This window comes from Zootoca vivipara, chromosome 2 (genome assembly GCF_965207765.1).
Source record: "Zootoca vivipara chromosome 2, rZooViv2.hap1.1, whole genome shotgun sequence".
Lineage (NCBI taxonomy): Eukaryota > Metazoa > Chordata > Lepidosauria > Squamata > Lacertidae > Zootoca > Zootoca vivipara.
In genome coordinates, this window is record NC_142584.1 from 76,381,535 (window position 1) to 76,402,989 (window position 21,455).

Consider the following 21,455-nt stretch of genomic DNA (forward strand, 5'->3'; position numbering starts at 1 on the left):
TGTTCTTACACATGCTGTGACTTTCATACTTGAGCATCTAAAAGAGAAAAAGAGAAAAAGTAGTGTATGGGGATGAGTTTGGAATACATTACCTGGTAGGGGAAGATACCTGTTTATTAAAGCTGTAATACACTATGGTTTGTTTGTGCCAAATGTACTTTCCAGCTGGAGACCTACTATTCTGGGAGTAGGAAAGGCCCTGTGATACTTGAGGACACCCTAAACAAACAACAGAAGTGCGTACACATTTAAAACTCAGTGTGTATTTCAGACACTTAGAGGATATGTATTTAGATCAATTTAGGAAGACCAGCATGACTTCTCCATTGTTGGAGACATTGCAACAAGGGACAGAATGACTATGGCCAAATACAGAAAACTTCAGCAGCTACCGGTATTAAAAAAGGGCCTTAGCTTCATTCCTCCACTGGACCTGGTAAGTCAGAGCCAAGGATTTATTAATTTGGTCTCAAAGAACACTGTCCACAATGGAAATTTGTCCATGCAGTGAAAAGATCCATGTGGACATAAGAACATCAAGATTAAATATTTATGCCAGTGTGGTTGAAGAAAAAAGGTTGAAGAATCACTCTAAAACAGATCTAGATGAATCTTAAGTAGGGAATTGCATTTACTGTACCCTCAAAGTTTTTCCAGATTAATTTGAATTTAACACATACCTTGCAGATTCTGCAGACCAGATACATAATAATGATGCAATATCTGAGTATCTAAAACAGGAATCAGTCAGCCCATGCACTGCATTCCCTTCTGGGCAACCTTCTGAGGCTCACGTGCCAGTGATGGGCAAGGTAAGAGGCAAAAGTGGACAGAGCAAGAAATGTAAACTTTATCTTCCAGGCACGCCTGGAAGAAGCGGACCATTTGGATCCCTTCCAGTCGGGATTCAGGCCTCATCATGGGACTGAAACTGCCTTGGTTGCACTGGTTGATGATCTCCGGCGGGCTAGGAACAAAGGTGAGAGCTGTTTCCTAGTTCTGCTGGATCTCTCATTGGCTTTTGACACCATCAACCATAACATCCTTCTGGACCGTCTAGAGGGGTTGGGAGCTGGGGGCACTGTTATACAGTGGTTCCGCTCCTTCCTCCTGGGCCGTGTTCAGAAAGTGGTGGTGGGGGATGAGTGTTCAGACCCCTGGGCTCTCACTTGTGGGGTGCCTCAGGATTCTGTCCTATCCCCCATGCTTTTTAACATCTACATGCAGCCGCTGGGAGAGATCATCAGGGGGTTTGGGCTGGGTGTTCATCAGTATGCGGATGATACCCAGCTCTACCTCTCTTTCAAATCAGAACCAGTGAAGGCAGTGAAGGTCCTGTGTGAGTGCCTGGAGGTGGTTGGAGGATGGATGGCGGCTAACAGATTGAGGTTGAATCCTGACAAGACAGAAGTACTGTTTGTGGGGGACAGGAGGCGGGCAGGTGTGGAGGACTGCCTGGTCCTGAATGGGGTAACTGTGCCCCTGAAGGACCGGGTGTGCAGCCTGGGAGTCATTCTGGACTCACAGCTGTCCATGGAGACGCAGGTCAATTCTGTGTCCAGGGCAGCTGTCTATCAGCTCCATCTGGTACGCAGGCTGAGACCCTACCTGCCTGCAGACTGTCTCACCAGAGTGGTGCATGCTCTAGTTATTGCTCGCTTGGACTACTGCAATGCGCTCTACATGGGGCTACCTTTGAAGGTGACTCGGAAACTACAACTAATCCAGAATGTGGCAGCTAGACTGGTGACTGGGAGCGGCCGCCGAGACCACATAACACCGGTCTTGAAAGATCTACATTGGCTCCCAGTACGTTTCCAAGCACAGTTCAAAGTGTTGGTGCTGACCTTTAAAGCCCTGAATGGCCTCGGTCCAGTATACCTGAAGGAGCGTCTCCACCTCCATCGTTCTGCCCGGACACTGAGGTCCAGCACTGAGGGCCTTCTGGTGGTTCCCTCGCTACGGGAAGCCAAGTTGCAGGGAACTAGGCAGAGGGCCTTCTCGGTAGTGGCGCCCACCCTGTGGAATGCCCTCCCACCAGAGGTCAAAGAGAACAACAATTACCAGACCTTTAGAAGGCATCTGAAGGCAGCCCTGTTTAGGGAGGCTTTTAATGTTTAATAGATCACTGTGTTTTATTTTTCTGTTGGAAGCCGCCCAGAGTGGCTGGGGAAACTCAGCCAGATGGGCGGGGTATAAATAATAAATTATTATTATAAATTATTATTATTATTATTAATCTTTGTACAGTAGGCTAGTTTCTACATACATTCTCACACCCCACTCCATCAAGATAGGCAAGTGGCACTAAGGGTTCCAGGACATATTCCAACCAGGCAAACGATTGTGGTGTGAAGAAGGGAAGGGTGTTGGCTGGGAGAGATCTAAGGCTCAGATAGGGAACCCTCTGGCATTTGGCTCCTGGATCTCAAGTTCCTCAGTCCCAATATAAAAAATCTACATTTAACCCTGGGACCCCACTGTCATGTACTCACTGTAAGCAAATACATAAATACCATATATAGCAGGTTCCGCCTTCAACAATGTATAATGGTACTGTGCTCGTAATTACAAGAATCTATTAAATGTTGTAGGTAGGTGTCATGTTAGCCACTTGGGGGGCACAACCACTACATGCGCCTTTCCCTGTTCCATGCTGTCTTTCTTCTGGATTGTTCCCTTTCTTCCAAGTATCACAGTAGGGGAAGAGTAAAAGACTGACCCAGTAGTATGGAGAAGAAACTAATTCTAATCACACATCATTAAGTTTAAGCCAGTTATGGAAATAATATGATGCTATAGAAATACAAGTTTAAGTGTGGGAAAATCAGGCAAGAGGGATAAATCAGTGACAGATCACAGAACATTCACAGGCTGTTTTCTGTGGCAGGCCATGTTAAAAAGGAAGGCAGCTAGTCTAGACACATCAGTATCTTCCTCTTGTGGTCGGACTGTGTTTTGTCTGGAACCAATAGCTTGGAGAGCCTTCAGGGTTCAGACTTCCCAAGGGTTCTTCAGAGCCACTTGTCTTAATAACAGTGTTTGGACATGTGCACTACAGCCAACCACAGCTCAAGAGCAGTTAACATCCAATTCTCTACTGAATTCAGTGGAAAGAGCACAAAATTAGAAACCTTCAAAATGTTATATGCCTATAGATTTTAAGCAATGTGTGTTGTTGGTTTTTTTTTACCAACCTCTTTGAGTTGACCCTCACATGGTTCCTATTAAAAAGAAATGCCAATAAACCCACAAAACTCTAATCAGCTGCTACCAAAACCAAACACACTTTCTTTTTAGCTCTCTCTAGATTTGGGGGTGCTTCAGTTTTCTCATAGAAAACTGCAACACCTGCTTTTCAGTAAAATGTAAGGCACTAGAGTGTTTAAGCACAGTAGGTGCAGAAATTTTAAAGCTAGAGACATATTAGGTGGAATAACCAGGGCAACCATCATCATTAGAAAAAGGTCTTATATCTTCCCTCCCTTTCCTATTCCCCTATCACTCTGTTTTGGTACCCAGAAAGAGGAGGGTTCACAGAGCAAAATAAAAGTTTATTTAGGGTAAAAACAGAGCTTATAAGAATTTAACTCAGATGCCACTGCCTACTTTACTTGAAAGACATTCCTAGGGCAACCGGGAACCTCTGGTCGTCTCCCAATGAACTCAGTAGCTGTCTTTGAATTAGAAGGAAATGCTATCCCCAAATGTAAAGGCTATTCCTTTGACAGCTGGGTGAGAAAACAAAAACATGGAGATTGTGAAAAGACAGTTAACGTCAACGCCCCCCTGCTCTTCTTCCAGAGCCTTTTGTTTATTATTATTCTGTATTGCATGTATAAGTTTTCCCTTCCCTTGTTACCAATTTATACATCCATCTCATCATGATTATATTACAAAAATGTCTAAGGTTGAATGTTTATATTTAATAATTTTTAGGTAATGCTTTTGTGTTAAACCATATTTTTATTTCTCAAGCAAATAAACTGTAGGAAACCAAGCAAAAACTTTTCAATATACAAATACAACTTTGTCACAGTATCTTTGTACAACTTTCAAAGTTTCCATGAAATATTCCCTGCATTGACATTTTTTAAAGCATCACAATAAGGATTGTTCACAGTCACATACACTCACAGTGTTAGAATTAGGCACTAAGATTTCTTGTTCTAAACTGATCCCTGTTAAATGTTAATTATTAATACTTAGGGTTGAAAAGAAGGTGTTTATGATACAATCCCAACACCAGACAGTAGGTGATATCCAATGTCACATCAGATAATGTGATGGGACCCCACCGTTCTCCTGCCTCTTGTAGCCCCTCCCCCCATGTCACTGATCTATTCCAGAGGGTTCTCCAAATCTTCATGGCAGTTTTGGATCAGTTGGGGATTATAGGAGGAAGGAAAAGAAAGGGAACGCCTATTGGCTGAGCAGAAATCTGTTGTACAAGTGGGCTGTCACAGTTGGATGTCAGCCACAGTACAAAGACCAGACCTAGAGAATATTCACTTGGTAAACATCACATTCTTTTTTGTTGAACCTCTGCAAAAACTTCACCTTTGTATTTTGTTGGCAGTCTTGTTTCCTGGCAGATTGGCAACACTGCATTTGCACAGCGACCTACTTCTGGGCCCAGTAAATACTGAACAGCCAGGCATTTCAGAAGCTTTGAGCTAGTGAATTGGAATTTAGAAACAATTACTCCAGGTCAATCTTTGAGTTCCTTACTGCTATGGCATCGAAGAACCACACTGCTGGTTGTTGTAGACACTGAACTTCCCAGCAACCATTGTATGAAAAAAGGAAGGAAGAAAAGTCCACAAGAAACCATGTGACGTTTCCAGTCCAAATTTATACTATATGTGGTGGTATGTTGTTACTTCTTTGGCTACCTGTGCATATTGTAGATTACATGCCGACACAAAGTATTTATTGTACCAGCTGTATTTCTAAATCCTTGGGGAATTTTTTTGTTCTGCTTGAAATGAACAATAACTGCACTGACGTCAGTAGAGCTAAGGCATGCACACGTTCACGTGGGAAGTTCACAACCGTATAGACAGCGCAACAAAAATAAAAATATTTCCTGTTGCGGGAGTCAGTTTGTGAGGACTGAACTGCTCTTTTGTGTACCCTCCCTTATCCACATTTCCATGACACTCATGCAGCACTTCAAGTATAAGGGTCCTAATCCAGGCCACAGTATCAGGTCAAGAGGTGCTCAGTGAGACTCACTGGCCACATCGGAGCCTTGGCCAATAAACCACAGTGGGCTTTGGGCTTGTATGAGCCCCACTCCCATGCACTCAGGAGGAATGTGGAAGCTTTCCATTTCTAGTTCAGATTTACCACAACGTACCATATTCTTCAGACTTGACAAACTGGAATTGTTTGTCACTTTGGCTCACTGAAACAAGGAACTTAAAACCATAGGTTATAAATCTGAATATTCTAATCAGCATTAGCCACAGTTTAGGATTCTGATGCCTCATCCTTGGAGCTATTTTTTTTTAGCACGCAGGTGAGGAACCTTACTTTTGTGGGCCAATTTTGCATGGTTTTGTATGGCCAATTTGGCCCACCAGGGTGGTTTGGGTGTTTCCTACACATGGCATCATACAGGTAAAGGTGGGGCTTGACTCAGCCAAAAGGGCACCCCTTGGCCAAAGCCTCCTTGTGCTTCTTCCAAAGAATCTAATAACAAACTGATTGTCGGGAGCCTCTGAAGCGTTGCACAAAGCAGGAACCCAGCAAGGGCAACCTTGCTGGATCTGGGCGTGCAAGAGAGCTCCCTGCAGGAAACCCTGTTGTGCACCCCTACCTGCTCAATTTGGCTAATTTTCTAAGTATGCAGCAGGCAGCAAGGTGCTGCTAAAAGCAAGTTTCCCCCTTCATTTCAGAAGCTGTTTCACTGCAAACAAAGGGGGAAAGCTTGCTTTTAGGAGTGCCTTTCCTTCCAGGCATTTGGCAGTTCAAAGGATAGAAATGTCATTTGTAACACCAAGAGATTGACAGGTAGGTCACTTACCTGTCCAAATTTGACCCACAAGACATATTTGGAAAAGGATCTGGCCCATGAAGCTAAAGACATTCCCCAGCGCTGATTTAGCATGATGCCCAAATGTGGCCAGTTTCTGATGAGGTATTTAACATTTGCAAAGAACTAAAAAAATACACGGTCACCCACTTTATATCAACATTATTTTCTTTAAAAAAAGGCTCAGCATAAAATAAACTTTTCCTTAAAATAAAACTATTCCTGTTTTTTTAAAGAAAAAAACAACCCTGCATAGTCAAAGAATAACTATAATAAAAAATCCATTTGCAGGTAAATAGCAGAGGGTCTTGGTACTTGCAGCAACTGGTGAAGTGCATGCTGACTATTTTTAGGTGAGAGGAGACCCTACTACAATTCTTACACAAAAAAGGCACAACTATTCAATAGTTATTACAGCATAACTACTTTCTAAACTGGGGAATTCAAATTATTTATAAGGCTAAAGGGTGTGAGAATGTAATAGTGCAGCACTTTCATTCCTGAGTCTCAAAATAAATTAATAAAATCTGTAACCAAACTAAAACTTTAGGCTTTAAAAGCATATATCCCTTTCACGTTTTTGGTTTATGTCCTTGTATCTCTCTTCCTTATCTGCATTAAGCCTCATTATGAAACTATAAAAATACAATTTCCACAGGAAGTAAACAAACATATGCACTGCATTGATACGGACAACTAGGAGGTACAACTAGTATTAACTGAAGTATACAAAGAAAGAAAAGGCAAGCTAGATCAACACAGATACTGGGCAATAACCATAAATTCCTCTCCCAACATCCAGATAGTACTGTTAATAATGATAGATTGTAGAAGAGTAGGTTCTACTACCCTTAAATAATATGGGCATGGTGAATTAAGGTATACAGAAATTTTGTTGCATTCGTCAAAGAAAGAGAGTCGCAATAAACTGAGCAAAAAGCTAAGCTTTGACAAGCTACCATCAGGTAATGAATTAGTTACCAGTAAAAGCACTAGTACTTTAAAATACAAACAAGAGTCTTTTGAGAGGGAAAAAGCTCTGTCTACTGTGAAGCATAACCAGGACTCCACAGTCTGGTGGGAGAGCCATTAATGGTGCCTGAAGATGAGGAACTGAAGGAAGTTGCAGATCGAGCAGGAAATCCTACATTTATAAACAAAAGGCAGAATTATTATTCATATATATGATAAAAATGTTGCTAGATTGTTTCATGTTAAGGATCTTCATGGAGTCACAAAAACATGATTCAGGCTGCGGGGGAAGGAGAAGTGGGAGACATCCCATTGCACCCGTGAACCTCATTAGGTGCACACAACTTAGTTGAATCCTACCCTTTATATATGAAATTTTTATCAAGCCATTTTCAATTCAGTGAATAGGATACTGGGAGAAGGTGGAGGTGGGGGGCATTTTGAAAGTAGTGGCAGAGGTCATTGTGGTCTTCAGTGTCATATGTGGCCAGTATGGTTTTAATGCCGCAGAACACAAATATTCAGTATTACTTTTTAAAAAGTATCCACTATTCATTTAAAATCATCTGTAGAGGAGGGATGCAAGATTACCAGCATTTGCTGTTATTGTCTTACTGCTGTGTAGATTTTGTTTCAAATATAGTGGTACCTTGGTTCTCGAACATATTCCGTTCCGGAAGTCGGTTCAACTTCCGAAACATTAAAAAAACAAGAAGCGGCTTCCGATTGGTGCAGGCGCCCCAGAAACAATAGCTGACAACTGCATCAGACATTCGGCTTCCAAAACACGTTCGAAAACCAGAACATTTACGGTACTTCCAGGTTTTCGGCATTCAAGAGCCAATTTGTTCGTCAACTAAGCCGTTTGAGAACCAAGGTTCCACTGTATTTTGACTTTTGAAAATAATTCCCCTAATATAATGTGAGATGGCTTCAGGGATATCTGCCTTGAGCTATTGGCAGGATGTAACTTTGTAAGACTGAACATTAAATAACAATCTTGAGAACAAATCAGGCACAATGCCACGTCAACCAACTATTCCGAACAAGTGTTCTACCAGCTAAGACCTATTTCTCACAAATAACACTTCAGATTGCAGATGGCCTGACATGTCTGAAAACTCCTCCACAAAAACCCCCCAGCAACACTGCTCCATACAGAACATTAGCATGTCAGGTAAAGGCTAGATTAGAGTCCTTGTCCTGGTTTCCATGGTGAGAGAAGTTGTTTTTTATGGAAGAACATGTGTATACAATCTGAAGTAGGAAAGCTCAGCCACAGTTTATCAGGCCATTGAGAACTAGCCTTAAGATGACAATAGGTAGAAAAGCAGCTGGGGACCTACAAATAGCGGGTGGGGAAAAGGATCAACAATATTTTTCCTCAATACTATTCTGCTCCCAACTGCAGCCTCTGGGGCTGCTTTTAACTACTGTATACAGATAGCAGCTGAAGAAAGTCTATGAATTTAGTGAAAATGGAAACTTTCCCCCCATTTCCAAATGTTGTGTTCTGTAATGAGAACCACTGCAACAGGTAGGGGCAACCTTTGACCCTCCAGACACTGTTGGACTCCAACTCCCATCATCCCTGACCAATGGCCATCCTGATGGGAGTTGGAATCCAAAAACACCCACAGCCACAAGTTCCCCACCCTGCTATATAAGAAAAAAGAGGGGCAAAACATCTCTTTGGGGTTTATCACGAGCTGATTGACTTTCTTTGAAAGTTGTGCCATTTTAAGAAGAAGAGAGGATTTGGTTTAGTGTTACAGCTGCTCTTGTAGTTTCCTTTCATAAGCACAGAACTAAAATTAGTGTGCCCATTGGCTCAGAGGAGCCACAATTAAATAAGAAACCTGTGTGAGGTGATAAGAGTCAAAATTGGCAAGTTTCAGTATCCTGCAAAGTACAGTTATGCCACTTGGCTCAGGCAGTCTACTCTGAGGGGAACACTCTCCCTTGCTGCAATGTTTATGCAGTACAATAGTTCAAGCGAGAAAAGTTTGTTTCAATTCAAAATGGTGAAGATCTGCTTACGTTGTCTATGCTCAGGACTCGTCCTTGGGAGAAAAGCTGGGTGAGTGAGCTGCTCCTTTGGTGAGAAAACAGCATAGTGCACTGAAAGACATGGCAGAACAAATGGGCAGAAATTAAGTTGAAACCACACAAAATATGAAAACATTAAGGGGGGAGGAATGCTTCAGAACTCCTTGACACTTACCTATTACTGTAACAGCCATCCCTGCTAGTAGTGCAAAAAGTGTGAAAAACATGGCTTGATAGGAATCAAGGAAGTGTTGGAATAAGCTTGGTTCATCTGAGGATCATATTGAAAAGAAGATATATGGGTATCCATGTTATAAACAGACCTAACACCCTAAACTGTTTTTAATGCGATTGTGCTATCTATTTAAATAACATTATTTGACTATTTCAAAGCAACGTTTGGAATGTGCATGCCTGTGATAGTTCAAAAATATATTTAAATGTCAATATTAATTGCTTTCCAGAGCCCCTGAAAATGTTATACCATTATCCTTAAAATACAGCTTTAAAGAATTATCAGTTAAGAGTATGATGCTGTGCTTCCTGAGAGATCAATGGTGAGTGAACAGCAAAAATTCCCATGCATGCACCCAAACATAATTATGTGCAAATTGGTGCTTTCCCAGGTTGCTCTTTCAACTAAAGCCATAGATCTAATGCCACTCTCTGGGTCCCCTCCCTTTTGTACGAGCTTTTTGGAAGCACGAAGACCTGCCCTAGAAAGGGAAGGTTCTGGGATGTTGGTGAATACAGAGGCATTGAATACCAAACTGGCACTGATTTTCTGAACTTTTTCAAATTAGGAAAAATCTGTATGCAATAAAATCTATGTTCTAGCAATGCTACACTACCACATTTGCCTACATATAGCTTTGGAGATAAAACTTATGCCAATCCAGCACTAAAAAAACACTGATGTTTTCAATAGCACATTTAATTTTTTTTTAAAGGGACTACTACAATGGAAGGTATAAATATAGAAAGAGAAACTTACGTCTCACTGATAAGGGTCTGTCAGGTACATAAAACATTGTCACTGGGATTGTGATAGATTGGTCAGTCCCTGTGCTGGATATGGTAAGTGTAGTAGATAGAGACCCTTTGCTTGCAAGTCTTGGATCTGATAAGCTGACAGTATATGTTACATAACTAGGCAAGCCATAGGACCTTTCCTTCTCAAAGGCCACCACCAGAGGTGAGCCAGATTTCACCTACAAGATAAACACGTATTATTTACTGACAGCACTCAGAGATAGAGAAAAATTGTACTGTGGGATCGTCTCTCCTCTCTTAATTTGACTTTGAGCCACTTGAGTCCTGTGTCAGATGCACAACCAAGACAGATCTATTCGATTTTTAAAAAATGTTATTTTCTTTCCCTCTTCTGATGGCACTTCTCCATTAAAGAGAACCCTTCCCCTGGAAGAGTGAGCTCTCACAGATGCTCTCTAGCTGCTTGATAGACACCCTCTGCTCAAGACGACCTGCCATACCAAGCTGGACAGTCTTTTCTCCAAGTCACGTCAGCTATGCATTTCTTGTATCTCTTTCTACTGGTGCCTATATGGATTATAGTTTAACATCTGAAGCAGAGAACTATGTAGAGCATTATTCTCTCCTGATATTCCCAAAGGTGTGTTATGGTATCATAAATCATTTTTGGTCTTCATTTGTTCAAGTCCCTTGCCAACTCTACCCTTCTGTATTAAAAATAGGGTAGCTAAAATGCTAATGGTATTTCCCCCCACTCAATTTATGAAGCTGAATATGAGTATTTGTTTCCTTTAATGACTGCTTACATTCTACTTCCCACCCTTGGGTATATTCACATAAAGATGAACTTCAATTAATTTGACTTCTAATTTTATTAGCTTACTAATGTAACTAATTAAAGGAGAATTTGCACTGGGTGGCCTAGATAACACCCACCTAATTACAGGAAATCAAAACAGTAACTATGTGAAATATATATGCAGAATAGTGTAGTGCACAGATAAAAGCCCAAGCTGATCTAAGTTAGTGCCTCCTTTGACTTCCTTTCAGTGGTCTCTTTTAAACTTATTTTAAACTTTTCATACAAAGATTGACAATATGATGGATATTGTCTTCATACCCCAAATTTCTGTTACTGCCTGAAATCCCATTCACTTTGAATTTTTCATTGCAGCTCAAATGCTGCTGTTTATTGGACTGCTGTGCGTGGTATCCACATTGGCTCATGGAAACACGACATTAACAAATTGAAAATACTGGTCATGACTTACCACAAGATTTTCAAGAATTTCAGTGGCTCCAAATATCTTCACATCAGAACTTGTGTAATGATTATTCAAGGCAATTTCAGTCCGATTAGCGTAAAACCCCGGATTAAATGGCACTTCGGCACTGATCCACTCGGAGAAATGGCTGCCTTGGACTGAAGCTGTTACAACAACAGTCGTTTTGCTCATACTAAGTTGTTTTAGCTGCTTGTCCGCAAGTCTGTGCATTGTGATGGAACAAGTATAATGTCCTAAGGAACCAAGAACAATTTGAATAATAGCTTTCCCCCCTTCAATGTAGTTTTCACTGTGTTACTGTTGAGTGTTTTGCACTCAAGTCCTAAGCATGTTTATTCAGAGGCTCAGTTAATGTCAATAGGGCAACCTTAGCATGAAAACACCACAGTCAATGTCATATGTAGAGCTGACATAAGAGACAGTGCTCTGTGCTTGCAAACTGAAATTGAAATGAGCGAAGAGCTTTCCAAGTCCAATGTTTTGCACTTTTTTGAAGCACTGAGAAACAAGGGTGTTTGCAAACACTGAAAAGCAGCTTGCTATCACCTGCTGTGTTGTCTTCATTTAACACTGCAGTTCTAGCCAATCATCATTAAACTTGTTTGGCACATTTGTATCTCTATATTCCCATGTTGCTCATTATTACTTTATTACTTATGTACTGGATTATTATTTTTGCTCCCTCAACTCATTACTCAGTATTATCTTAACAGGATAAATATAGTACCGTAGCATGCATGATGGCTGGAGAGTGGTTGGTGTGATTTGGGGCTTCCATTTGTCTTACCTGAATCTACATCAAACCCAGGTTCTGCTGCAAAAATTTCAGAGGCTGGAAAATCAAATATATCATTGTTGAAATGCAGTTGGCAATTGATACTAGACTGGGGCCTCATTTCTTCAATTACTTCAATCTGGGTGGGTGAACATTCGCCTAAGGAAAATTGTGTAAAGGAATTAAAATTCAAGAAAAACAAACTTTAAAAAAAAGAAATAGCAGTACTGTACCTGGTAGTAAGAAATTTAATTTTTAACTGTAATTTTCTTTATACCATTAAGCATATAAGCCAAGAGACATTTATTAGAGCAGGAAGACTTATAGAGCTGCCTTTTCTCACCTACGACATGAAAACATTTAACACCGACAGCTTTACAACAATAATTATTGAGAGTGAATGAGGTATAAAGTGTTGTCAGGTGATGGGTCATATTATGCCACAGGTAATTTCACTTCATTTAAACTTTGGATCAAGGCCTTGTAACCAGCAAGCCTGGTATTCTACGGAAGTCTCACTAATGTGTTTTCCAGAGGTTGTCAAGAAGATAAATTGTGCCATTTATTATTGGATTGAAATGAAGCATTAGTTCCCTTGGACATGTACTCAATATATCAGAAAGTACTCAGCATTGCATTGTTAGAATATGCTTGCTTGTTAATCATTAAACATGTGTTAAATGGCACAGAAATTACTATTTATGCTTTTAACATAGAAATACTTCTAAGTAATTTTTAGAGGTATATGTTCTCAGAACACCTTCCCAAACTCAAAATTAAGTTCTTCAAAAGGAATAAAGATCAAAGTATTGAACAAGTTTGGCAGATGGTTGGCCAAATGCACTCATCCAAAAATTGCCACTCTTGGTGAAAGAAGTAGATGATTGTGTTCCCCTCTGCTGATCATATAAAGGCATAATTGAGCCAGGATATGTGCACATAAGCATGGGTATACAATCATGATTCTTATTTTCTTCTCCTGTTATTTCAGGCATCCCCAAACTGCAGCCCTCCAGATGTTTTGGCCTACAACACCCATGATCCCTAGCTAACAGGACCAGTGGTCAGGGATGATGGGAATTGTAGTCAAAAACATCTGGAGGGCCGAAGTTTGGGGATGCCTGTGTTATTTAATGAGAGGGAAGGATCACACAAGGCGGGCTTCCACCAAAAACTAGCATATGTGCAGCAGCACCCAGTTTATTGATTTATTAACGTCATAGTCTGCTTTCCAGTAACGCTTTCAAAATGGGTTACTTCCTTTAACCCCTAAGGGGCATGTATGAAATACATGTCTGTGTTGAGGCTGAAACCTTGCTGTTTTTCCATGAAAGGTATGTGCTCCACTAAAACATATTGAACATCATTAATTCAGCTAAGTGAAAAATTACATATGCCCTAAAATAATTATTTAGATGCCTTCCCATAATGAAACTCAACAAGCTGTACACAGAGATAATAAATGTAGTATTTATACATAAAATTAATGTTACACTGAAAAGTTTGCTTGTTTGGTCCAAGTTTTCACACTCAAACATAAAGAAAGTGACTAAATATACCTTTCAGATTTTTGCTTCCATGCCCAACTTTAACTACAACTTTCGAAGTTAAAGTGCCCTGCAAACTTGCTTTCATTCCACTTCCATGTGTTGCCACAATCTTTTGAGGTACATTAATCAACACCTTGAGGGAAAAATAAGAGATCATACTATCACTTATTTATATGGATACAATTCCCATGGAGCCACAAAAAAGCTTCCGTCTGTGTATAAAGATCTGGCTATGCAGAGTTGAATTAAATGATGAACCTTCTTTCTGTGAAGCAACTCCACCTCTCCTCCTCCATGTGCTGTTCTGGGGATTCTCTGAGCCCCACTCCAAGCCAATTTTGGGGAGCATGTGGAGGGAGGTGGGAAGAAAGCCCCATTGCACAAGCAGAAGTCCTTGTGCAGAGCTTCCATTGGCAGGGCTCGTTAGGAGAATCCTGCCCACAGTACTTGAACGACAGAGCCTTTTCAGAGCAAAATTGTAGTATAGCTTAATCTCACCAGTTGTTTAATTCACTCATACTACTTAGTCAAGTATAGAATACTAATATGTCAAAGCTATTTGGAATTTAGAAACATTTCAGCCATGCACAGATGAAACTTGTCATATAAGAATAACAGACGGATGCAAACGTAACATTAGGTGACATGGCTGCTTTTGACATGGATGACTAGATGGGATATCCTCAAGCATTTTATTAGAGGCTTTTCTCTCAGCAAGTCTTCCCAAATTTAAAAATGCCGCTTGGTGCATAGAACTATTAAAAACATGGCATTTCCTTTCAAACAGTTTGCGGATCAAATCTCAAAGACGCTTTTTAAACTTGAAGAAATTTGGTCTGTGGACACAGCTGATGAGAAAAGGACACTCAGGTGCTGCATATATTTCCTTTTAGTCACAGGAAGTCTCCACACAGAGCCACGTGGCAAATGAAATTCAGAAGTGTCTCACCTCCCGGTAGGTCTTAAGCAATCCATGGATCTCATAATATATTGTAACAGTTCCAGAATTCCTCGCTACTGCTACTCCTGTCTTTGGATCAATCTGAAGAATACTATTTGAAGAAGAACTCCACGTTCCTGCCAAACCTGTGAAAAATATATAATCAGATTAACTATTGCTATATCAAGTTATTTCACCAGTCTTACTCAAAAAGAACACCTATTGCATGTAACATGGAGCTTGATGCCGATTCTGAAAATTAAATGTTAAATGTGCCATGGTTAATAAAAACTGAATAAAAATATGCACACGTATACAGAGTGTGAGATCACTTTTTTTTTTTTGCAAACAGGGGCAGACATCCATCTAGTGAGGAACAATGATTTACAAGGCAAAACATGAGAAGGTCTGGCCTGGTGCATTTGTTCATCTTTTGCAGCTTCAGGGTAGAGCTACATCTACCCTGCTGGGATTTCTGCTTTTGTCTTACATCCTGCCTAAAGCCCAGCATCCGGATCAGTCACAGCAACTGCCTTAGCAAAAGCCACACTAGTCACTGCTGCCACTCAGCCAGGAAGCAGACAGGTGGATTATCTGGCCACAAAGAGAATGGTGAAGAACTCCTTCAGAGTTAAGCTTAATGCTGCTCTACTCATTATGGGTGTGACACGAGTCCTGATCAAAATTGCTCCATTGCACCGATCATGGTGTAACACTACTTCCTCTTTGGCGATCCACTCGTAGCCAAGTAAGACTGTCTTCCATGAACACAGTCTTAACAGTGAGTCCATAAATTGTGGAGGCCAATTCTGGATCCACACATCCTTCCACAGTGGGGACATAGGTTTCCATGTGGGAGTTGATCACGGTGAGGGTCTGCCAAATGAGCCTTCCTCTTAACTCGTTTCTCCTTTTCGCCCTGCGTTCGTGCTTCTTATTGTCTTCCAAAGCAACTACTCGAATCCCAACTTAAGAATGGAAAGCAAAATACCAGTGGACAACAAAAGAGGTTTAAAGACGCTCTCAAGGCAAATCTAAAAAAAACATGGTATAAGCACTGATAACTGGGAAACACTGGCCTGTGAGCGCTGCAACTGGGGTAACACTAGTCATGTACTGAGGGTGTTCCTTTTTCTTCCAAAGGTAGTACAAACCTCTGAGAAAAACACAGTTTGTGATCCAATGAAGAAAACTGCCCCAAATCGCTTGTCTCACATCTCTAGCCTACATGTTGAGCAGTTTAAATGACTTCCAGGTGATAGCTGCCTCTAAAAGCAAAGGAGAAGGGGATGACAGAGGACGAGATGGCTGGACAGTGTTCTTGAAGCTACGAACATGAGTCTGACCAAACTGCGGGAGGCAGTGGAAGACAGGAGTGCCTGGTGTGCTCTGGTCCATGGGGTCACAAAGAGTCGGACACGACTAAACGACTAAACAACAACAACAACATTTATACAGTAAGCCAAAAGCATCACTGATAGAAAAAGGGGCCTTCCAAACCGGACCAGCTTTGAAAAGGGGGGATATGATAGGCCCAAGCGATAATTGGTAATTGGTAATTGGATTCCCCCTCCCAAAGGGACTACTATATTGTTCAAAAAGAAGTTGTAACATACAACTAGCAGAAGATAAACAGTAAACAGGATTTAAAACAAAACAAAACAGCAGAACCAGCAGCACTTGCAGCAAAGACTAAAGGCAAGAAGGTAAGCAGTTTAAGAGTAAACTAGTTGGTCTTCCCACAGCACCAACCACACCCACAAGTAGAGCAAGAGGAAAAAGGCACTGATAGAAAACTTAACAGGGCTTCTTAACCAGTCTGCCCACTTTATCCCAGCCTAGGTTACATAAAAACTGCCTATGGGTGGCATATTAGCTTTCTTTGGAGTGCCTTATTTATCTCATACATGCACCTTGTTTCTGGTATGGTGGAATTATTTAGCATATTTCAGAAGGCCACATTCTCATCCATGCATCGTGTGGCCTATCCTCCTAATCAGCATCCTGGCACACTCATGCCAACACCAACACCATATTAGTTTTAAATCCATCCTCTGAAATCTGTATATCACTCTATGAATTTTTTTCTTCTTAAAAAATGATATAAAAGAGACTGCCATCACTTTGGCTCTCTGACACGCATTCCTTCAAATCTTACTGTCTGCCTCATGACCTACTTCACATAAAAAGTGGTCCCTCTGGTTTTTCGATATACGTATAGCAAAATTCAATTATATTACTGTTTTAAAGATCAATAGAAATGACAACCATTCAGAGCAAAATGACATATCGATCTGATATAGTTAAAGACAGAGGAGCTGATTAAATTGGTTCATCTCATTAGCAGGGATAGGGCCTGACATTTGATAGTGGAACAACATAATGAATAATGTATTTGGTTGTTTTGAAAATGTGCTGCACCCACAACTGTATGAAGTTTCCATGGCAATTTAATGTTGCCATACACCCTATTTTATTGTCACAATTCTCAGTTAGTGTCAATTATTATTCTGATTCCTTACCTTCTTGGTTTACCAGTGAGGAAGTTAAGCAAAGGACGTCACCTTTGACGATATCTCTGAGCTCAGGGTAGATGGCATGTTGCACAGGGAGAGGCACATAATCGGCAATAATGCTGTTCTCTGCATCCCATACTTTAAGCAAACTTAGGCCTACATTCATTGTTCGGATTATTAACGTGTTGTTGGAGGCTCCTTTCCCTACCTGTACAAAATCATCTCTATAGACAAAAAGAAGTAAATAGTTTTAAAAGTGGTATCCAAGGAAATGAGAGCATTTTATTATATCCCAGAATCAAGGGAAGTCAAAAGACAGCAGATCAAAATAGCCACATGCAACAGAAAGTTGTGTTAACATTTATATTTTCCAAAAGCTAAACTTTAGGAAGGTATTGAACTCCAATACACAGTTCCTTCTGCAGGATTTCCAAGCAAATGTACATAGTATCAGATACCAGCCACTCATAACCATCATCAACTGTTAAGAGTCATTTGCATGCCCAGACACAGTGTGTCTGACGCCTCTGAGGCTGGGGGTGTGGACAGAAGTCATAACCAGAGTATGATGTTTTGGGATCAAAACAGGCCACATCTTGATTACTGATGTAAGTAGGCTTTGACATAAGCATTGGGTGTGTCCCGAAATATCTAGCCCACCTGCTATTATTATTGGGAGTTGATCCTGAGTTAGGACTGCCCTATGACATACAGTGGTACCTCTACTTATGAATTTAATGCATTCCAAATGAACATTTGTAAGTAGAAAAAAATTGTAAGTCGAATCCCATAGGAATTGGGTCCGTAGGCAGTCTTAATTTATGTGTAAGGGGCTGACCTGAGTGAAGACTTCCATAGGAGTCCTTGGCCAGGTGCACCCATCTGGGACCCAACTTCAGGCCCACTTGTGATTGGCCAAATTCACTGGCTGGCCTTATTCAAACCCCACAGCCAGTTGGAGAGGACGTGATGTCTTCCCACTAGCTGTTGGGGAGCTGGAAAAGAAGACCCCAGGCAACAACACTGGGCTGCAACTGCTGTAATATGCCAAAAAGGATGAGCAAACTTTATAAATTACTAGTATTTGATGCTCAGTAAAATGGCTTGAAAGTTCTGTGAACAAGTGGGATTTATGGCAAGTAAATGTGTTTAAAAGGTAAAGGTCCATTAGGTCCAGTCACGGATGACTCTGGGGTTGCATGCTCATCTCGCTTTACTGGCCGAGGGAGCCGGCGTTGGTCCGCAGACAGCTTCCGGGTCATGTGGCCAGCATGACTAAGCTGCTTCTGGCGAACCAAAGCAGCGCACAGAAACGCCGCTTACTTTCCCGCCGGAGCGGTACCTATTTATCTACTTGCACTTGACATGCTTTCGAACTGCTAGGTGAGTAGGAACAGGCATTACTATTTAATCCAACTGGGAAAATACACGGTTTCAAAGCACTGATTTGACCTGAGCAGATTTTTAAAAAATGTTATTTAAAGAACTTTTAAGCACTCTCCTTTCTTTTTTCCTATACATGCAAAGCCTTGGAGTAATTCCATGGAAGATGTGCATTGATCACTTTCCAGGCGGGTGGTTTGTTCAGATCTTATCAAAGCACCAGTATACCAGCTTTCATTCACACTTTTCAGTTCTTTTATATGTTCACTGAACATGTTTAAAGTTAAACAGCTAGCCCAAGGGGGTTGTCAGTTGCTGAGGTATCAGTACCTTGAATCAACTCACATACTCGGCTATTTATATCTCCTGTAAAATTAAGCTAATTGTATAGACAAGTACCTGTTGATTGCAAAGCTAAGCACAGAATTTTGTGAATGGAAAGTATCTCCAAAGCTGTCATGGAAGTAGATGGTCAAGGTCAACGTCATGCCCAATGGGAATGCCAATAATGCTTCATGGTTTTGTGTACGGAAAATTGGGTTCATTGATATTCTCAAGTAGGAAATAGGAGCCACCTAGGGAAACGGGGAAACAAGAGTATGAGATCGTTTTTCCTACTGGCCAAATTGCTTATAAGCTATCATATCCTTTAATGCAGGCACCCCCAAACTGCGGCCCTCCAGATGTTTTGGCCTACAACTCCCATGATCCCTAGCTAAGAGGACCAGTGGTCAGGGATGATGGGAATTGTAGTCCAAAACATCTGGAGGGCCGAAGTTTGGGGGTGCCTGCTTTAATGTTTTTTATCTTTAACCCTTATTGCACTCCTAATAAACGCTTCAGGGATGTGGAATAGTGAGTGTGTGCATGTGTGTATCTCCTACTCACTGCATGGAAGGTGGATTATTATTATGCCATCGGAGTTCCGAAGCTGTTTTATCTTTCTAAATTTAGTGTGGGATGAATAGGAGGGATAGTGTGGGATATATAGGAGGCTATATATGTGAATGGAGGAGCAATTTAGGATCCAGATTTTTATGTAAAGATCCTAATGGTTGCGTGTTTCATTTTCTGTGCACCCAGGTCCCAGTTTTACCCTGATTTGGATTATTCCCAGGTTACCCCACTCCATAAGGGGCCTTCTAATCTACACCATTCTGTATCATCTGATGTAGCTTCTCCATAATCCCCAAACTCCTGGGGATAACTTCCCCAGGCCAGTCCTCCTCCTCAGTTACTTAGGAGTGTGTGACCACAGAATCAACAGTGTGCACCTTAAAGATTGCGTAAGCTGTCCCAAAGGGGCAGAACCATTTAAAGAGAAGGCCCTGACAGATGGACTTTGGTCCTTTGTTGAAACGTTATCTTCCTTAGCTCATCCAGCAAGGCCTCCTGGGAGCCGTCTGGCTTAATTCTAATAGGTTCTAGTAATTACTATTACTTTTCCCATGAGCCCCAAACTCCAACAGAACATGAGAATATGATTATTTTTATTTTAAAAAAGCTTAAGCTCTGTCGATGTACAAACTAATTAAGCAAGCCACAAGACCTCATGGGTAAGAAGAAATATGCTTATATGCCTCCTTAGACACTGGATTTAAAATAAAAACGTATTAGGATAGGTTCCACTAAATGTACATGGACTCATATACCTTGCTATCATTGACAAGTCCTTTTATAAATAAATTCTATAGTGAATATGGTATCAACCAAACTTCTTTCTCAGGCCTGTACAACTTGTGGTCATGTACAACTATGGGCTCATTAATTCACTGCTTTTGCTGCTTGCTTGGGATTGCAGAAACAGGTGGAAAGTAAGGAACCTGGTAAGCCATAATACACCCCATGTTTCATCCATTCCATGCTGACTGCACCATAGGTGGTCTTCAGAAGCACAATCCTATGTGTGTTTATTCAGAAGCAAGCATCACTGTGTGATTAGCAGGGCACACTCCCGGAAGTGTGCAAATACTGCAACCTAAATAGATACACAGCAGTATTAACTTGCAAGGATCTGTCAAGTCAATGGATTTACAAAGGATTTATTATGAGACTGCATTTTTGTTATTAATTAATGAAGGCAAACCTGCTTGACTTTTTTAGGTTAGCTTTCAAGAAGAGAGAAAGGGGGGGATTTTCTTTGATACTGCTCTGAAAAATAAATGAAGGAAACAAAGAAACACCCTCACACACCTACGAGAAACCCTTCCTCTTAGTTTACATTGTAGCAAAGAAAGGCCTTTCTTTTTTCTTCCTGAAGAGGCTCTGATAGTTTTACGTTTTCCTACAAAATGTACATGTACTCTAAAATGGTGTTTTACTAGCTATCTGGGGCAAAGGACATATATCATGGTTGTTTGGTTTGTAATATCCAATAATAGAAGACAGAGCTGTATACACCTATATTTTAAGCCATGTCTTGCTGCCTCTAAAATGCTGCTATCTTCATGCCAAGTCCATCCATTCTTTTCCAAGCATGCATTCAAGTTGCTTTTACAGTTAACTCTCTTGACAAGTCTGATACTACTATACATTTTTTTCTAAAAGAAAAAAACTTTACCATTTAGTACTGCCTCTTTCCCACCTCCAACACAGTATTTTGCTCTTACTTTATATTACCTCTAAATATTGTTCTATGCCAATATTTCCCAAAGTTCTGATGCTGAGAGACATATTTCCCGAATTAAAACTAGAAGTTTAACTGCTGCTTCCACACCAGTTACTGACCTGAGCTTGTCTACTGGCTGTGGCCAATAGATTCCCCCTTTGGGCAAGTAGATACTTCTATGGGGAGGTAGGTTTGCCTGTGCCCTTTAAAGCAGGGGTGGAAACCTGTGGCCTGCTAGATGTTGCTGGACTATTAACTCCCACAGGTCATACCAATAAGACCCACCTTTTAAGCAGTGGCCCCACCACTATGGAACTGCCTTCCACAGGGTATGAACTTGGTT

At 41.0% G+C, this 21,455-nt stretch overlaps 1 protein-coding gene and 1 long non-coding RNA gene across 2 annotated transcripts in view; one reads left to right on the plus strand and one right to left on the minus strand.

The window, feature by feature from the left end:
- Window positions 1–3,946: 3,946 nt before the first annotated feature.
- The window catches only part of NUP210 (nucleoporin 210), an 85,542-nt gene continuing 68,033 nt past the window's right edge, over window positions 3,947–21,455 (minus strand). Inside the window, exons 31-40 of the mRNA XM_088663252.1 lie at window positions 18,904–19,079; window positions 17,128–17,345; window positions 14,615–14,751; window positions 13,675–13,798; window positions 12,128–12,274; window positions 11,326–11,573; window positions 10,056–10,272; window positions 9,237–9,332; window positions 9,053–9,133; window positions 3,947–7,184 (exon numbers count right to left, since the gene is read on the minus strand). Coding sequence (XP_088519378.1) covers window positions 7,084–7,184; window positions 9,053–9,133; window positions 9,237–9,332; window positions 10,056–10,272; window positions 11,326–11,573; window positions 12,128–12,274; window positions 13,675–13,798; window positions 14,615–14,751; window positions 17,128–17,345; window positions 18,904–19,079 — 1,545 coding nt within the window. The 3' untranslated portion in view covers window positions 3,947–7,083. The remainder of the gene's footprint in view (window positions 7,185–9,052; window positions 9,134–9,236; window positions 9,333–10,055; window positions 10,273–11,325; window positions 11,574–12,127; window positions 12,275–13,674; window positions 13,799–14,614; window positions 14,752–17,127; window positions 17,346–18,903; window positions 19,080–21,455) is intronic.
- Window positions 9,485–12,083, plus strand: LOC148686923 (uncharacterized). The gene is made up of 2 exons (XR_015948457.1): window positions 9,485–9,618; window positions 10,469–12,083. It is a non-coding gene; the product is annotated as an uncharacterized LOC148686923 (long non-coding RNA).